Source organism: Haematobia irritans, chromosome 4 (genome assembly GCF_050003625.1).
Source record: "Haematobia irritans isolate KBUSLIRL chromosome 4, ASM5000362v1, whole genome shotgun sequence".
In the NCBI taxonomy this organism is placed as follows: domain Eukaryota; kingdom Metazoa; phylum Arthropoda; class Insecta; order Diptera; family Muscidae; genus Haematobia; species Haematobia irritans.
In genome coordinates this window covers 56623018-56643092 of record NC_134400.1, presented here as the reverse complement: position 1 = coordinate 56643092, position 20075 = coordinate 56623018, and the positions used below count along the sequence as shown (strand labels likewise).

The 20075-nt window shown below is 34.8% G+C and overlaps 1 protein-coding gene across 2 annotated transcripts in view; it reads left to right on the top strand.

Moving 5' to 3' along the window:
• Positions 1–20075, top strand: part of Chs2 (Chitin synthase 2) — a 180179-nt gene that overhangs the window by 24796 nt on the left and 135308 nt on the right. For both annotated transcript variants that reach the window (XM_075304778.1, XM_075304777.1), the window contains exons 5-6: positions 17836–18036; positions 18184–18362. In XM_075304778.1, the coding sequence (XP_075160893.1) occupies positions 17836–18036; positions 18184–18362 (380 nt within the window). The remainder of the gene's footprint in view (positions 1–17835; positions 18037–18183; positions 18363–20075) is intronic.

Genomic DNA, 20075 nt, shown 5'->3' with positions numbered 1-20075 from the left:
GGCACATGTGGCATTATTTTGAGGACCGAACTGTAACCGTAACTTTTTTCCGACCACAGCGATAGCTCACGCAACCGCACAGCCGTTTTTGCAGCTGACTGTTTGGCCAAAATGTCTAACGGCAATAGATGCAGCATGACATTAAGGGAATTTGTTCGTGTCTTGCTGAATGTGCCTGATACACAAGCACGCCATAAGCTGAACTTTGTCTAAACTTGTCGGCTGGTGAAGTGCCGTGTATAGCCAATGCACAGTTTTTGGTTTTAGTCCCCACTTTTTTCCCATTGCCTTGTTGCACGAGTACAAAGCTACCGTTGCTTTCCTCGCCCTTTCTTCAATATTAAGCTTATAGTTCAGCTTGCTGTCCAAAATAACACCAAGATATTTTGCACACTCACCAAAGGGAATTTCAATACCCCCTAAGGAAATGGGCCTAACCGTGGGAGTTTTGCGATCCTTGTAGTTAGGGATGCCAGATTTTGAAGAGGCAAAAAGAGCACATTCAGTTTATAAAAAGAGCACATACGAAAAAAAGAGCACACGGCTAAACTCTAACTTAACACCCACCTTTAGGTAAGTATTAAGTTCGAGTTTAGCTGCTAAAGTGAAAACTAAATCAGTAAAAAAGTCATTAAGCTATATTGCAGATTTCATTATAACTTGATGGGGAATACCCCAAAGCAAATTTCCACAAAGTTTGTATTGCTTAATATGGATTATTAAAGAAAATTAATCGTGAAAAAAATGAGCACAATTTTTCAAATAAAATAAAAACATTTAATTCCATAATAACTCATTTAAACATTAAAAGGTTCATAACAAACTCGTATACATAAAATAAACCACTTTCAACTCAAGCTAATTTTCTTACAATACTTTGTAAGTCAATTGTTTGGTGTTTTTGGGAAAAATGTTATTGAAAGAAGTTTGTTTACATTTAGAACAGAGTACAAAGTGAAGAAACAACATAGGAGTGCTCTTCTTCTACTCTGATATATAAAGTAAAACACCATTTAATTAAAAAATAAGGGCGTAGGAAAATCTCGTAGTGTGACATTTACGTATGTTCAGTTTGGGGAACCACCGTGGTGCAATGGTTAGCATGCCCGCCTTGCATACACAAGGTCGTGGGTTCGATTCCTGCTTCGACCGAACACCAAAAAGTTTTTCAGCGGTGGATTATCCCACCTCAGTAATGCTGTGACATTTCTGAGGGTTTCAAAGCTTCTCTAAGTGGTTTCACTGCAATGGGGAACGCCGTTCGGACTGGGCTATAAAAGGGAGGTCCCTTGTCATTGAGCTTAACATGGAATCGGGCAGCACTCAGTGATAAGAGTGAAGTTCACCAATGTGGTATCACAATGGACTGAATAGTCTAAGTGAGCCTGATATATCGGGCTGCCACCTAACCTAACCTAACCTATGTTCAGTTTATTTTTACCATTTATTGAATCGCGTTGGAGTAATATTTGTTGTGATGCATACAAAGAGCACAAAGAGTACTTAACTAAAAATAGACCACTTTTGCGTGCTCTTTTGGCCTATCTTGTTTTTAGAGCACATTTTGTAAAAAAGAGCACATGTGCTCTTTAAAAGAGCACGTCTGGCAACCCTACTTGCAGTACATGACTAGTTCTGTCTTTGCAGGATTTACCCCAAGACCATTATCTTTCGCCCATTTCTCAGTCATCCGGAGGGCTCTCTGTATATTATCTCATATTGTGGATGGGAATTTTCTCCTGACTGCTAGCGCCACATCATCTGCGTATGCCACCACTTTTATCCTTTCTTTTTCTAGGGAAACCAGAAGGTTGTTTAGTTGTCTAGTTCTAAGATAAATATCTATCATCCTCTCCAGAGTCTTAAGTAGGAATGAGGATAAGCTGATTGGTCGGAAATCCTTCGCACTCGATTGAGAGGCTTTTCCCTCCTGCTAAGTTGATACATCCTATATATATCACCGACAACCAAGAGATGATTCTGTGAGTCACTGCTTGTAACTCCGCCGGAGTAATTCCATCAAGTCAGGGGGATTTGAATGATCCAAAAATATTTAACGCCCATTTTCTTCTAGATTCCGATACAATTTCCTCGATAGGAAACGACCGCTGAGCCCCTGTGGCACCGTCAGAACATGGTTCGACTTAGACAGCCAGGAAAATGTTTGTCCAATAGTACCTCCAGCGTCTCCTCACTGAACGTTGTCCAATTGCCCTCCGATGTTTTAATGAAACCTGGAGCGGAGTTAGTGGATGCTAGTACCTACCGCAGTCTAGATGGGCCGAATCATAAACATGAATCAAATATACTAATTTCCCTAGAAAATTCCATGGGGGTTTGATGACAGATCAGTTTAACCAGTTCGCATCCCGAAAATAAATGCAAAGATTTTACCTATCAGATTCCGGATTTATAAAAACTATTTTTGTTTGAGTTTAAAGGAATCATAAACATATCCTGTAAATGTGCAAGAAAATTAAGAAAAAATACCTTGATTTGAAATCTAAAATCTATAGTACACCAACTGTTTTATGATTACGAGAAGTAATATCTGGCAAATTTACATTAATGGTAAATGCACCTTCTGTACCCTCAATATCTGAAACCGGTCTATATGGAGGCCTTACCAGCGTTGCAACAACGAATTTTTATTTTGGACCAAATTTTTCCAAAATTCGTACCAGGGGACCAGTTTTCTAATTTAAATTAATATAATTTAAAAGTTACAATTTTTCTAAAATTTTTCTTCGAAAGAAAATTTTTTCAAAATTTTATTTCTATATAAAATTTTGACCTCATTCTATTTCTATCGAAAATTTTATCCATATTTTATTTCTATAGAAAATTTGGTCCAAATTTTATTTCAATAGATTTCATTTTAGCCAAAATTTCAATTTAGCCAAAATTTAATTTCTATAGAAAATGTAGCCAAAGTTTAATTCTATTGAAAATTTAGCCAAAATTTAATTTCTGTAAAAAATTTAGCCAAAATTATATTTCTATTACACATTTAGCAGAAATCTTTTTCTATAGAAAGTTATCGCAAAATTTTATTTTTTCTTAAAATTTGTACAAAATTTTTGCATAATATTGTATCCCAAAATTTTTTAAGAAGCTTATTTCTATACAAAATTTTGTTAAAATTTTATTTCTATGAAAAATTTGTTAAAATTTTATTTCTATGAAAATTTTGTTAAAATTTTATTTCTATAGAAATTTTTGTCCAAATGTTATTTCTGCAGAAAAATTCCATTTGGTCTGACCATCGGACCAACTTCAATAATTTTTTGGGTCTATTTTGGTCTAATCGGACTAATGGGGCTACGCCAAAAACATGGAAGGATACGTACAGTATTCAGCACATCTATTGTAGTTCTAGAATATAGACCCCAAAACGGAGGGCCGGTTTATAAGGGGACTATATCAAAAACTGGACCGATACACAATATATTCGGCACACCTCTTAATGGTCCTAGAATACCTCCAGATTTCCAATTTCAGACAAATTGGATAAAAACTACGGATTCTAGAAGCTCAAGAAATAAAATCGGGAGTTCTGTCTATATGGGAGCTATATTAAAACATGGTCCGATAATCACCATTTTCAGCACTCCTCCTTATAGCCCTAGAATACCTCTAGGTTTCCAATTTCTGGCAAATTGGATAAAAACTACGGTTTTTATGAGCCCAAGAACCCAAATCGGGCGATCGGTTGATATGGGAGCTATATCAAAACCTGGACCGTTCTAGCTCATCTTCGACATGACAAACTTATTATACCCCTGTCACCATTCTATGGTGGTGGGTGTAGAAATATTTTTATGTAGAAAATTTTGTCAAAAATTTATTTCTATAGAAAATTTAGCCAAAATTTTGCTTCTATAGAAAATTGTGCAAAATTTTATTTACACAAAAAATTTTCCAAAATTTCTATTAATAATTTTTTCAAATTTTTTTCTATAGAAAATTGTGCCAAAATTTTGTTACTATAGATTTTTTTTATACAAAATTTATACAACATTTTATGTCGATAGAAAATTTAGTCAACATTTTATTTTTATAGAAAATTTAGTCTAAATTTTCTTTCTATAGAAAATTTTGCAGCATTTTATTTCTTTAGAAAATTTTGCAAAATTTTATTTACTACACAAAAAATTTTCCAATAATTTCTATTGATATTTTTTTTCAAAATTTTATTTCTATAGAAAATTTTGTCAAAATTTGTTTACTATAGTTTTTTTTTATAGAAAATTTGGTAAAAATTTATTTATATAGAAAATTTTCTCAAACATTTATTTATATAGAGAATTTAGTTCAAATTTTGTTTCTATAGAAAATTTTGCAAACTTTTATTTACTACACAAAAATTTTTCCAAAATTTCTATTTATATTTTTTTCAAAATTTTATTTCTATAAAACAATTTGTCAAAATTTTATTTATATAGCAAATTTTCTCAAATTTTTTTCTTACTGATACTCACTGCTAAGTCGTAAACTGGTAAAAGTGACTCAAATTTTGCTATATAAAAAATTATGAATGTTTCCCAAATATTGCACGAGATTTTGTAGAAGTCTGATTTCAGATTTTATCAAAAATGTAGATCTAAATACAAAGTTGTGCAGAGTATGTTACAATCGGCCCGCCCGACTTTAGACTTTCTTTGCGTTACGTCCCATAACGTTAGATTTAAATTTTAGGTACAGAGATTTTCTAGAAGTATATACAATTTTGTCTTAATCGATTCAGATTCAAATTCATGCATATGGGAATATAACCCTTTATAATAATTTTCGTCCACAAATACATATACTGTCGGTATCTTCTCATATTATGATGGGTATTTATATCATTATTTTATTTATTAAACATTGTCCTAAATTTGAAATAAAAAGTTTAATTGGTATAAATGCGAAATTAAGACCTTTCTTGCACACATAAATAAATACGATACTTTATATCGATCCCTATATATACCCCATATATACCTCCTAAATAGAACTACAAATTAGTGGTACTAGAATGAGATTTAGTTATATTACCCGGAGTCGACTCCGGAGTCGGAGTCGGAGTCGAGTTGATGAAAAATGCTGGAGTCGGAGTCGGAGTCGAGCAAAATTGGCTCGACTCCACAGCCCTGACATATACATATTTGTTGCAGATTTCATTATAACTTGATGGGGTTTGTATTCCATAAAATGAATTATTAAAGAAAAGTAATCGTGAAAAAAATGACGATTTTAGCGGCTAAACTCGAATTTGATTTGCTTAAGAAAGCAAATCAAATGAAACCAAACATTACACACACGATGCTCTGTACGTGTAACGTACAGAGCAGTATTAATGAGAAGAGAGTATTAATGAGAAGAAATCTTTATTTTGCATTCTCATTTGCTGTGACTCATAAAGGAAAAGTTTTCTTATTTTAAGTCATAGTCGGCTTAAAAAAGCAATCGAAATACAAGCCGCTACCATTACAATCAAAACAAAAAAAGTTTTAAGGGGTTGAAAATCGATGAGAGCATCGAGGAGAAAAAAAGTATTTTATGCTCTCAGTTCCTAACTCTCACAGACGAATTCAGTAACAATTGTCGTGTTTTAACTCGAAAAAAAAACTTACATCAAAATTTAAGTACTTGAATTGCACAAATAAGCTACCTCTGTACACACAGAGAAGAAACATGATTATCACAATCATATTCGAAGAGCAAAATAATATAGGAGCTATTTTTGCGGCGACCATGTAACGTTTTAACCTGCAACCATGTTGGCTCAGTGAACATGGTTCTAAGAAACATATAATTGTCCTCATCTAAAATGTTATTATATTGATAAAAAGAATTTTGTTTGAATGAAAAGACAATGGTCACGATTTAAAATGTTATGTTATTCATTAAAAATGTTTTTCTCCTAGTTAAAAGAACATGGTCACAACCTAAAATGTTTTGATCTTTCTAAAAAAGCTTTTTTCATCGTCGAAAAAAGGACGCCACTTGAGAAAAGAAAATACAAAATTAAATTTATTTGTTAGTTTTTATTTATTTATAAACTAATTCATTGTATTTATAATGCCGTTCAAGCAAACATCATATATGTTTACACACTCTTTTTTATTTCAATTTCAACAATCAGTAATTATTCCATATTTACATCGTGCCCATCAAATGTACAAAAGCAGACATCATGTAACTGCAAATAAAACTAAATGATACCATATAGCAAAATGCAGAACAAAAAACAGGTACATTTTTTCAATTACACTTTCCTTTTTTGTCTTCACATAAAACCACGTGCCACTTCTGAATAAATAAATTAACACAAAACACAGTAAATCCGTATTCTACGTCCATTCCAAGAAACAATCAACACACCACTGACGCGCTAAATGAAAATCGTGTGTACCTGCTCAATGTTTTTATAAAATTATTTTCACTGCAAGAAAGTTAAAAAATTAAATGGTCACGAAAAAAATGTAAATGGTCTTTATGGCCATGTAATGGTTCTAGACATGTCTATACTTAACATATAAAAATACTTTTCTCCCTATAAACAAGTGAAAAAATTGAATGTTCTGGTACATGATTTTCCCGAACATTTAATGGTCTCAAATTCTATCATTTAAATGATAGAACATGTTTGCGGTATTTGAGAACCATTCAAATGCTTATTGCCACCATACATTTTTCTCCGCTCGAAAACTATTTTTACAAAGACAAAATACATGGTTTTAGCGACAATTACATGCTCTAGATAAGCATTAAATGGATGCGGCAAGCATGTCCAAACATTGTTTTCTGTGCATGTACTGAATATGAGTATAACTTAGTATTTGCGTACTTAAAATTTTAAGTATGAATTCAGGCTGAAAATAAGAATTTGAAACTTGATTTTAGAAATCTACTTTTTGTGGGGTGTAAAAGTGGATTTTAAGCCCCTTTTTATGAGGCAAAGGGCATTTGAAATCTAGTTTAAGTGCATTTTGGAAGTGTAATGTGAATGAAGTATAAGTAAGCATTTATTTATAAAACATAATATGATAATGTCATTAATTTAAAACACAATTATAATGAATTATTTGTGATAAAAATTTCTTAACGGAAAAATCTTCAGTATTAACGTTACATGACATATTCTTTTTGATTTTTTAAGTAAATGCTCAATTATGTGAATAATTATATCAATGGTACCATCATTTATTCTATTTTACTAAGTCATTAACAGCCAACTGCCTAAAAATTTGAGAATAACAATTCGAAAAATACCGAGAAGTATTTATTTTTGTCATTACAAGTTAGTCATTATAACTAACAGCAATGTAATACAACGTGTAATGACAGCTTTACTCCTGGTAATGCCAGTTGTGATGAGATGTGGTTACCTAGTTTTTGCTGATTAGCTTTAGATTACTGGCAGACCTAATAATTTTTAGTAAATTTGGTATCACAGCTGAGTAGTCTAAGTGATCCTGAAATAAAGGGATACTACTTAAACATAACCTAATCTTGATGCCAGCCTCGATGGAAAAAATGGGGAGCGGCCATCGTCGGATACAGCTACCAACACCTTCTCTGGAGAGGAAAAATTAAATAGGGTAACCTAGTCTTTGGCAACCTCATTCGCTAAAACGTTGGGTCATTCATGCTTTGTTATAATTTTTTTTTTCAAAATTATTAAAGACGAGTTGACCTTGGTCAAACAAAATTTTCTTTCATGTTAAAATACTAACTTCTAAGTCGAATCACTTGTTTATAACGACTTTATTGAAAAGTTCATCCAGTTTTGGACAAGGAAAAATACTTTATATCAGAGATATGTGTCTTCTAGTCTAAGCACCAATTTTTTCTACATTATTTGTCACTATTTCTATATGTACATAAAAATTTATTGTTTGATTTAAAATTAAACGAGTCGTTTTCCCCATACAAAAAAATTAATTTAAAAACACAAGTTTTCCTCCAAAATTATTATAATCTAAACGCCCCTAGTTTGAAATATGCTCCGACTGAAAAACGAATGAGCAAAACGAGTCCGTGGGAACATAGCATTAGTCTCCCGAATTTAACCAAAAATCTAATTGTATAAATTAATTTTTTAATTAAAAATTTCAATCATTAGCTTTATCAACTTAATGCTTCTTAGGTTAGGTTAGGTTAAAGTGGCGGCTCGATTAAGATTCAGGCTCACTTAGACTATTCAGTCCAATGTGATACCACATTAACTAAAACTACCTATTACATATGGGCTCTTCTAGTTTTAACCATTGAACCTTCTCGATTATTTTCTTCTGTTGAACCAACCAGATTGTTCCAAAAACATTAGCAGATTGCTTAAGTTAACGTTTTCCAGGTCCGCCTGTAATCTAAAGCTATATGCCCCTAAAATTTGCTTACGCCTTACACAAAATGCAGAACACTCACATAGAAATCTATATATCGTATATTCCCCGGGGCTGTGTCCACCACGCATCACTGTTGTGAATTAGAGTTTTAAACTTTTTGTCGAAAAGTGGTCTCGCCAAAGTATAATCCACTACGTTAGGCACATCTGGCATTATTTTGAGGACTGAATTGTAACCGTAACTTTTTTCCGACCACAGCGATAGCTCGCGCAACCGCACAGCAGCTGACTGTTTGGCCAAAATGTCTAAACGCAATAGATGTAGCATGACATTAAGGGAATTTGTTCGTGTCTTGCTGAATGTGCCTGATACACAAGCACGCCATACGCTGAACTTTGTCTAAACTTGTCGGCTGGTGAAGTGCCGTGTATAGCCAATGCACAATTTTTGGTTTTAGTCCCCACTTTTTTTCCATTGCCTTTTTGCACGAGTACAAAGCTACCGTTGCTTTCCTCGCCCTTTCTTCAATATTAAGCTTAAAGTTCAGCTTGCTGTCCAAAATAACACCAAGGTATTTTGCACACTCACCAAAGGGAATTTCAATACCCCCTAAGGAAATGGGCCTAACCGTGGGGATGGATCCTTGCAGTTAGGGATGCCAGATTTTGAAGAGGCAAAAAGAGCACATTCAGTTTATAAAAAGAGCACATACGAAAAAAAGAGCACACGGCTAAACTCTAACTCAACACCCACCTTTAGGTGAGTAATAAGTTCGAGTTTAGCTGCTGGAGTGAAAACTAAATTAGTAAAAAAAGGCATTAAGCTATATTGCAGATTTCATTATAACTTGATGGGGAATAGCCCAAAGCAAATTTCCACAAAGTTTGTATTGCTTAATGTGGATTATTAAAGAAAATTAATCGTGAAAAAAATGAGCACAATTTTTCAAATAAAGGTAAGTACTATGTTCGCTTTTCGAGTTGAAATTTTCGCGGTTACTTTAATAAAACAGTTCAATATGAAGCAGATAAATTAATTCAATTGATGCGCAGTTTCTTGTTCCCCTAGATTTCGACAAGACTTTACAGGAATATTTTGGTTTTAATTTATAATTTTGATTATTTCAGGAAAAGTAATCGCGAAAATAAAGTGATTTTCAACTCGAAAACCGAACATAGTACCCACCTTAAAATAAAAAACATTTAATTCCATAATAACTCATTTAAACATAACAAGTAGATCTAAATTTTCGATACCATATCACATCCGTTAAATGTGTTGGGGGCTATATATAAAGGTTTGTCCCTAATACATACAAATATCACTCGATCTGGACAGAATTTGAAAGACTTCTACACAATCTATAGACCCAAAATAATGCACTAGGGCGGAACACAATGTTAGTAAAAAACAAGTAAGGAAAGTCTAAAGTCGGGCGGGGCCGACTATATTATACCCTGCACCACTTTGTAGATCTAAATTTTCGATACCATATCACATCCGTTAAATGTGTTGGGGGCTATATATAAAGGTTTGTCCCTAATACATACAAATATCACTCGATCTGGACAGAATTTGAAAGACTTCTACAAAATCTATAGACCCAAAATAATGCACTAGGGCGGAACACAATGTTAGTAAAAAAAATATGGGAAACATTTAAATCTGAAGCAATTTTAAGAAAACTTCGCAAAAGTTTATTTATGATTTATCGCTCGATATATATGCATTAGAAGTTTAGGAAAATTAGAGTCATTTTTACAACTTTTCGACTAAGCAGTGGCGATTTTACAAGGAAAATGTTGGTATTTTGACCATTTTTGTCGAAATCAGAAAAACATATATATGGGAGCTATATCTAAATCTGAACCGATTTCAACCAAATTTGGCACACATAGCTACAATGCTAATTCTACTCCCTGTGTAAAATGTCAACTAAATCGGAGTTAAAAATTGGCCTCTGTGGTCATTTGAGTGTAAATCGGGAGCCATCGTGGTGCAATGGTTAGCATGCCCGCCTTGCATACACAAGGTCGTGGGTTCGATTCCTGCTACGACCGAACACCAAAAAGTTTTTCAGCGGTGGATTATCCCACCTCAGTAATGCTGGTGACATTTCTGAGGGTTTTCAAAGCTTCTCTAAGTGGTTTCACTGGAATGTGGAACGCCGTTCGGACTCGGCTATAAAAAGGAGGTCCCTTGTCATTGAGCTTAACATGGAATCGGGCAGCACTCAGTGATAAGAGAGAAGTTCACCACTGTGGTATCACAATGGACTGAATAGTCTAAGTGAGCCTGATACATCGGGCTGCCACATAACCTAACCTAACCTAAATCGGGCGAAAGCTATATATGGGAGATATATCTAAATCTGAACCGATTTCAACCAAATTTGGCACGCATATCTACAATGCTAATTCTACTCCCTGTGCAAAATGTCAACTAAATCGGAGCAAAAAATTGGGCTCTGTGGTCATATGAGTGCACTGAAAAAACAGTGAACCCACCAGGAAAGATAACTTTTGATTAATTTTAGAAAATTTGGAACTTTTTTAGAAAATTTTAACTAAACGGTATTACAAGCGCTGGCATCACTCCGATATGGCAAAAATAAGTAAATATTTTTCGACAAATTCAAGAAAATTTATTAGACATAACTAAATTTTTTCAGTAGTTAAAGAAAATTTTGTAGTTTTAAGATAAATCTTGGAGTTCAAAATTGCAAGAATGTCTTTAGTGACATACGAAGTTCATGATGGACACATTTTTGGTAAAATTTACAAATTTAAAGAAATAATGAACTATTTTGTAAGAAATACGAAATTAGGAAATCTTTATGCTTTATTTGTGTATAACTTTTCCCGTTTTTTAGTTCATTTAACTAACATACGCAAACAATTATTTGACTAAAATAAACTTTTTCCAAACATAATGATTCTATGAACTAATATAAAGTTAATATGGCTTTAGTGAAATATAGAGTTCACTTTTTTTTGAGTGTGTAAATCGGGCGAAAGCTATATATGGTAGCTATATCTAAATCTGAACCGATTTCAACCAAATTTAGCACGCATAGCTACAATGCTAATTATACTCCCTGTGCAAAATTTCAACTAAATCGGAGCAAATTTCAACTAAATCTGAACCGATTTTTTCCAAAATCAATAGGGATCGTCTTTGAGCCGAAACAGGACCCTATACCAAATTTTAGGACAATCGGACTAAAACTGCGAGCTGTACTTTGCACACAAAAATACATCAACAGACAGACAGACAGACAGACGGACATCGCTAAATCGACTCAGAATTTAATTCTAAGACGATCGGTATACTAAACGATGGGTCTCAGACTTTTCCTTCTTGGCGTTACATACAAATGCACAAACTTATTATACCCTGTACCACAGTAGTGGTGAAGGGTATAAATATGGGAAACATTTAAATCTGAAGCAATTTTAAGAAAACTTCGCAAAAGTTTATTTATGATTTATCGCTCGATATATATGCATTAGAAGTTTAGGAAAATTAGAGTCATTTTTACAACTTTTCGACTAAGCAGTGGCGATTTTACAAGGAAAATGTTGGTATTTTGACCATTTTTGTCGAAATCAGAAAAACATATATATGGGAGCTATATCTAAATCTGAACCGATTTCAACCAAATTTGGCACGCATATCTACAATGCTAATTCTACTCCCTGTGCAAAATGTCAACTAAATCGGAGCAAAAAATTGGGCTCTGTGGTCATATGAGTGTAAATCGGGCGAAAGCTATATATGGTAGCTATATCTAAATCTGAACCGATTTCAACCAAATTTGGCATAGCTACAATGCTAATTATACTCCCTGTGCAAAATTTCAACTAAATCGGAGCAAAAAATTGGCCTCTGTGGTCATTTGAGTGTAAATCGGGCGAAAGCTATATACGGGAGCTATATCTAAATCTGAACCGATTTCAACCAAATTTGACACGCATAGCTACAATGCTAATTCTACTCCCTGTGCAAAATTTCAACTAAATCGGAGCAAAAAATTGGCCTCTGTGGGCAAATGAGTGTAAATCGGGCGAAAGCTATATATGGGAGCTATATCTAAATCTGAACCGATTTGGCTGATATTTTGCAAGTTTTTCGAGACTCATAAAATATTCGGATGTACGGAATTTGAGGAAGATCGGTTGATATACACGCCAATTATGACCAGATCGGTGAAAAATATATATATGGCAGCTATACCAAAATCAATAGGGATCGTCTTTGAGCCGAAACAGGACCCTATACCAAATTTTAGGACAATCGGACTAAAACTGCGAGCTGTACTTTGAACACAAAAATACACAAACAGACAGACAGACAGACGGACATCGCTAAATCGACTCAGAATTTAATTCTAAGCCGATCCGTATACTAAAAGGTTGGTCTATGATTACTCCTTCTTGGCGTTACATACAAATGCACAAACTTATTGTACCCTGTGCCACAGTAGTGGTGAAGGGTATAAAAAGGTTCATAACATACTCGTATACATAAAATAAACCACTTTCAACTCAAGCTAATTTTCTTACAATACTATGCAAGTCAATTGTTTGGGGTTTTTGGGAAAAATGTTATTGAAAGAAGTTTGCTTACATTTAGAACAAAGTACAAAGTGAAGAAGCAACATAGGCGTGTTCTTTTTCGACTCTGATATATAAAGTGAAACACTATTTAATTAAAAAATAAGGGCGTAGGAAAATCTCGTAGTGTGAAATTTACGTATGTTCAGTTTATTTTTACCATTTATTGAATCGCGTTGGAGTAATATTTGTTGTGATGCCTACAAAGAGCACAAAAAGAGTACTTAACTAAAAATAGAGCACTTTTGCGTGCTCTTTTGGCCTATCTTGTTTTAAGAGCACTTTTGTAAAAAAGGGCACATGTGCTCTTTAAAAGAGCACGTCTGACAACCCTACTTGCAGTACATGACTAGTCCTGTCTTTGCAGGATTTACCCCAAGACCATTATCTTTCGCCCATTTCTCAGTCATCCGGAGGGCTCTCTGTATATTATCTCATATTGTGGATGGGAATTTTCCCCTGACTGCTAGCGCCACATCATCTGCGTATGCAACCACTTTTATCCTTTCTTTTTCTAGGGAAACCAGAAGGTTGTTTAGTTGTCTAGTTCTAAGATAAATATCTATCATCCTCTCCAGAGTCTTAAGTAGGAATGAGGATAAGCTGATTGGTCGGAAATCCTTTGCACTCGAGTGAGAGGCTTTTCCCTCCCGCTAAGTTGATACATCCTATATATATCACCGACAACCAAGAGATGATTCTGCGAGTCACTGCTTGTAACTCCGTCGGAGTAATTCCATCAGGTCGGGGGATTTGAATGATCCAAAAATATTTAACGCCCATTTTATTCTAGATTCCGATACAATTTCCTCGATAGGAAACGGCCGCTGAGCCCCTGTGGCACCGTCAGAACATGGTTCGACCCAGACAGCCAGGAAAATGTGTGTCCAATAGTACCTCCAGCGTCTCCTCACGGAACGTTGTCCAATTGCCCTCCGATGTTTTAATGAAATCTGGAGCGTCCCAATCCTCAGGAGCTCTGATGGACTTTGTTAAAGAGCTTCCTGCAGGATTTCCTCTTATTAATTAACTCCGTAGACCAACATGGTGGTCGATTTTCCCCCTTGGCTTCCCTCTAGGGCATGCAGCTTTCAGTGAGATGTTGGAGGCCTTAGTAATCCTCTCCACTGCGTGTTCGATATCTTGCACATTTTTCATATTTGTCTCTGGTATTTCCGGTATCATCATATTGAACGATTCCCTATACCTATTCCAGTCCGCTTTCTTAACATTTGGCGGAAATATGGTCTTAGTGCTATGAACATCTAATTTGAAACTGATTTAGCGATGATCTGAGAAGTTATGTTCACTTAAAACCTGCCAAACAGATATCATTTCATTCAGTTCTTGCGAGGCCAAGGTGACGTCCAAATCTTCTTGCCTGTTCTTAGTCACAAAGGTTGGGGCATCTCCCTTATTGCAGACTACCAAATTAGTTCGCAAAATAAACACTAATAGTGACTCTCCTCTTGAATTAATGTCACCACTTCCCCATATACTATGATGTGCATTTGCATCGCATCCAATAATGAGTTTTGTTTTCAATGACTCCTCAACTAAGGTGTTAACGGCACATGGAAACATCTCCCTATCATGTCCCAAGTAGACCGAAGATATCCAATATTTGCATTGGGATAATTCTAAACTGGCAACGACAGTGCCAGTATTGCACATTGAAGGAAGCAGAAACAAGTTGAGCTCGTTTTTAGCAATTATACCGGCTCGATTTACATCATTACCAGTATACTGCAATAGTTTGAACCCCGGAGAACTTAATTCACATATTTTGTTTCTATAATCATATGGTTCTTCAATAAGAACTATATCTATGTCCCCTTTCATCAGGAGAGCTTTTAAGGCAGCACATGCAGCCTTACAATGGTGAAGATTTATCTGGAGGATCCGTAGGACCATCGAGATTTTCAACAACCGCCACATCAGCCGTTTCAATCGAGTCATCAAGAATGTCCTCTTCAGAGATCTCGGTGACTCTCGCAATAACCATAGGTTCAACTTTGGTGAGTTTTGAGGCTGTAGAAACCTCCTCTCGCATACGGTGTCTATCCATGTCTGCATCTCTTGTATCTCCCTCGACTTTGCAAGAGGATCCGATTATTTCTGATTCAGGCAGAGGCTTGTCCATTTCCGAATTATGTAGCTGATCGTTTTTACACACCTTCATTTGGACATAATGAAAGCCATAACATACAAGGCCCTGGGACTTTGCTAGATGTGGCAAAGACTGAGTGTTCCATATAAACACTGCATGCCGTCTTGGTCCATCCACTTCATCCAAACGGCCAACCTTCCAATCAGCTGTTGGAAGATCTGGATTACATTGTTTCAGTCTATTTAAAATAGATTCAGGGGCAGGAGGGTTTGCAGGTATCCACGCATGTGCTCTTGGTTTTCTCGACTAACTGTAGAGCAGCTCCTTCCCAAACTTCACCAATTAGTATCAAAGCAGCTTTAAAACATTCTATAGACCTCTGGTCCTCAAATGCGACTAGCTTAAATCGTCCTTGATACCAACCAGCCTCTTGGTGTCGAGTAGACGCCAGACAAAGCATTCTCAATTTCCCCCCATTTTTGCTTTGGAACCATATCGTCCAATGCTCCTTTATTAATGATAGCCAGCACAAGACTGTCTTTGGCAACTGAGGCAAACGATCTTTGATTCCTTTTGGAGGATGGCAGCTCATCCGGTGATCGCTCCCTTTTTCCAGCTTCAAAGAATTCCTTCAGGCCATTTTAAGGAATCGCTTTGTTTAGCCGACAACGTGCTTGGGTCGACTGATCCTAATTTCTTTAGGATAAACAAAGCATTTCTGCGTTCCTTGATTCTCTTTCGTGAGGGATGTCGTTACCTTAGAAAAGGTGCGTCTTGTCAAAGTGTCGCCACCTGTCGACCCGTCTACAGGTCGACTAATTGGGCCTAACTTTTGGTCATTGCCCAAATTTATAACTCCAGTCGATACCCGTCCACTGGGCCCTGAAGTTAGCAACCCAGTGGATCACTTTGAATTTCGCTGCATGGTGGCTTAATGTCCCACCACACTTGAAATTCGTAGTAGGTACTTCTTACGATGAGTTAGTCCGCTATTAAAAAAAACACGTCCGTTTCGTTCGACGGTTGAATCTTGATTAAAAAGTTAATTGTATCAATCAATTTATTAAGTGAAAATTTATTCCACTTAAATCCACTTTTTAATTGGAAATATTTTGGTGATAGTTTTTTCTGTGTAGGGTTAAGGACAAGAAATCTTTAACCTCACGTCAACATCCGGTCGGAGCAAAAAATGTTTCAAATTGGATTATATAATACGAAAATAAAAGTGCAATACAAAACTTGATAAAGCTAAAAAGTGAAAATTGGTGAAAGTATTTTTTTAACTTCTTCATTTAAAATAAATGAAATGAACTAACTTAAAGTAACTAACCTTAAGCTAATTGAAAGTAATGCAGATTCGGACAATTGACTACCCCTTAGAACACCACAATGTTAAAACAGTCAGTTAATTGCATGTAGAATTAATTCTCTAACTGGAAAAGTTAACTGCATGTACGACAAGTTTATTTTGACTGCGCATGAAGTCATTTTATCTTTGTCAGATTGTTTTTCTCCGTCTAACGAACTTTCACGAAAAAGAAACATCGTGAACGGATGTTCCTGTCCTTCATAATCATTTCTATGTGTGTACATATGTAATTTTCAAATTATGCACGCTGGGTTCTCGGATCAAACACAATGGTCGTAATATTGCATGCAGCGTGTGTGTGTCGTTAGTCCGCCATCTGAAACCATAGGTGTGTCTGTGTCGACTCACTATCAAGAACTGATAAACTGTTTTTCTCCAGATGTACACGCAAAAAAAGACGTTTGGAAAACGTGTACTAAAAACGTTTTTCTTTTGTTAGAGTTTTTGAATTCCTTCTAAAATTTTAAACTTTTATCACCAAAAAAATTCGTTTGTTACAAAATTTTTATTTTTACAATAAAAAAAAATATTTTTGAACCAACAACACAGTCCATATTACAGTTTCATAGTAAAAAGTTGTCCTTTTCGGAATCTTCGGAACATATCCGGAATATATGTGAAAAAATAAAAAAAAAATTGTTTGACGTTCGGTAGAAGCGGGGATCGAACCCAGGACCCTTGGTATGCAAGATAGACGTCGCAACCATTGCTCCACGGTGCCCAACTAAATGTATGTGGGCGCCGCAAGCTATGCTAGTTATATAAATGAATCGTATATGGGTAATTGTCTATTGATGACAACAGATACATAGCTCAGTGGATAGTGCGTTGGCTTACAAATTGCATGGTCCTTGGTTCGATTCTCCGTCCAGGTAAAATTTAAAAAAATTATAAAATCAAATAATATCTTCTACATTGTTTGTATTACAGAAAAAGGTGTTAATAACTAAAAAAACCTTGTGGAAGTGAGAAAGAGTGAGGGAAAATGCAATTTTGTTTTTACATCGTGGAAAAGAATAAACGTTTATCACAAAAAGTATATACTTTTCATCCAAATAAACCCCCTTAAAGCAAAAAACAAAAGAGAAACGAACTTTGTTTGTCTAAAATTTCGTTTGGGAGGAAAGATTTTTTGCGTGTATCATTCGCTTTTAGTTGCAAAAAAATAAAATAGAAAAAATTTAAATAAATCAACGGGGATAAAACAAATCGAATGAGTTAATCAGAATTTAATGAAATAAAACAAATTCGTTAATGCAGACACTTGCTGAAATCCTATGCAAACAGTAGACGACGAGTAGCCATCTAAAAATCGAATATGGTTTGAAATTGATTGGGGTGTGATTGAGATTTAATTTACAAACAAAATAAAAACACAAATTAAATGAACCCTTCTCATTTCAGATATCCTGATGGGAACCCGCAAGCATTGGAAATCCATCGCTGTTTACTCAATTGGTATTTTGGCATTGATGGCCCAGTCATCGGCATTTGTGCTATGGCCATCACTCATCAATGCCTTACAAGTGCAAATATTGGCTATACCCTTAATATTGGTGTCATTCCGTTGGTGGGAAAATTATATTAACGCGTATTCGAGTATAGGTTTGTTTGTGTCCCAAGCATAAAATCGTCTATTTTCCGCATCCCCAACACAGATGATGGGGATAGAAATGCCAGAAAACGACAAATTTCTACCTAAAGGAAGATTCGATTTTGAAAATGTTTCCTTTTTTTGTTTTTTTTTTTCAGGAAACTTGATTAAAATGGTTCGACGCACAAAGTCTCGTTATCACACCTACCTGTATTTGTCTCCATTGAAAATTATCGCATTCGCATTGATTGCCTTCAGCATCCATGGTGTGCCAATTCCACAATATTTTTCCATGTTTATTGATGCATGGAATCCCCACTTTATTACAGTAACGCGGGTAAAGTATACATTTTTTTCTTCGTCATCCTCAAAAAATCGCTTCTCTAACATATGTCCCAAAAATATTAGGCAGGAAGCACATATAAATATTTTTCGATATTGCCTTAACATTAGTTGTTTTCCGTTATGTACTTTTACTAGAAACCGTTTCTCGACACCAAAATATAGTAAAAGTAGTAAACTTATTGTATTCATAAATTTACCTTCGAACTGGCTTACCATAGCTGAATAAATAAATAAACAGGTTTGTTTTCTTTTAGTACTGGATACCCTAAGCCGTGACCGACAGAAAAAGACAGAGTACTCGTTTATCCAGGACATGGCCAAAAATGTGTAACACTGGCATCAGCTGTTTAAAAACAAGCACCGAAAACTAATGAAATCTTTAATTTTTGATGAATGAAGTGCTCAAATAGTAATAAATATTTATAGAACACCAGTGCAACGATGTTCTGGATACAAATGTTGCATCGAGTACTAAAAGAAAACAGGCGTAATTTAAAGACAACAATGTCAAAATGCATCTCTCTTTCATTACAAGTTACTCGACAAGTTCTGCCGAGTAGATCCGCCATTTGGATGTATAACATATGTCATGACAAAAGTAATTGCTTACTTTAAACAGTTTTATAAAGCACGAAATTAATAATAAAGTTTAATCTCATATGTAGGCGAAAACGTGTCATCTACAGTAAACCCAGCAAAAAATATTCATATATTCAGAAGCAGTTCAAAAGATTACTGTATAATGTAAGCAATAATTTTCTGCGCTGTTTATTCTGCGAAAAATTCAATAAATTTTTATGTATTAATATTGCCATCATTAACGTTGAATTACACATCATGCGTCAATCCGTGCGTTGATGGAAGGGTTGATTTTTTCTGTTTGCGGCACACTATTCGAGCTTTTGATTTCAAAGAGAAATTTCAACTCTTCAATCATCGGACGCATTGAACGCATGATATGTAATATGTAAAATGTAAAATGTAGGCATAAAAACTTCGAAAAAAACAAAACCAGCAAAAATAGGAAAAAAACGTCGATTTTGAAAAATTCAGTAAGCGGGAGACTATTTAAAAAAACTCGCCTGTGTAACATATACCTCAAGCACATTTTGCTTCATTTCATTTTCAGGATTGGTCAAAAACAATATTATTTGCACGCAGAGAAGAAACATGATTGTCACAATCATATTCGAAGAGCAAAATAATATGATAGGAGCTATTTTTGCGGAGACCCTGTAACATTTTCACCTTCAACCATGTTGGCTCAATGAACATGGTTCTAAAAAAAAAAATAAAATTGTCCTCATCTAAAATGTTATTATATTGACAAAAAGAATTTTGTTTCCATTAAAAGACAATGGTCACGATTTAAAATGTTATGGTATTCATTAAAAATGTTTTTCTCCTACTTAAAAGAACATGGTCACAACCTAAAATTTTTTGATCTTTATGAAAAAACTTATTTCGTAGTCGAAAAAAGGACGCCACTGGAAAAAAGGAAACACAAAATTAACTTTATTTTTTTATTTTTATTTATTTATAAACAAATTCATTGTTTATTTGTTTTTATAATGTTGTGCAAACAAACATCACATATATTTATACACTCTATTTTGGCTCTATTAAGTAATCATTCCATATTTGCGTCGTGCAAATGAAAAAACGCAGATATCATGTAACTGCAAATAAAAATAAATGATCTCAT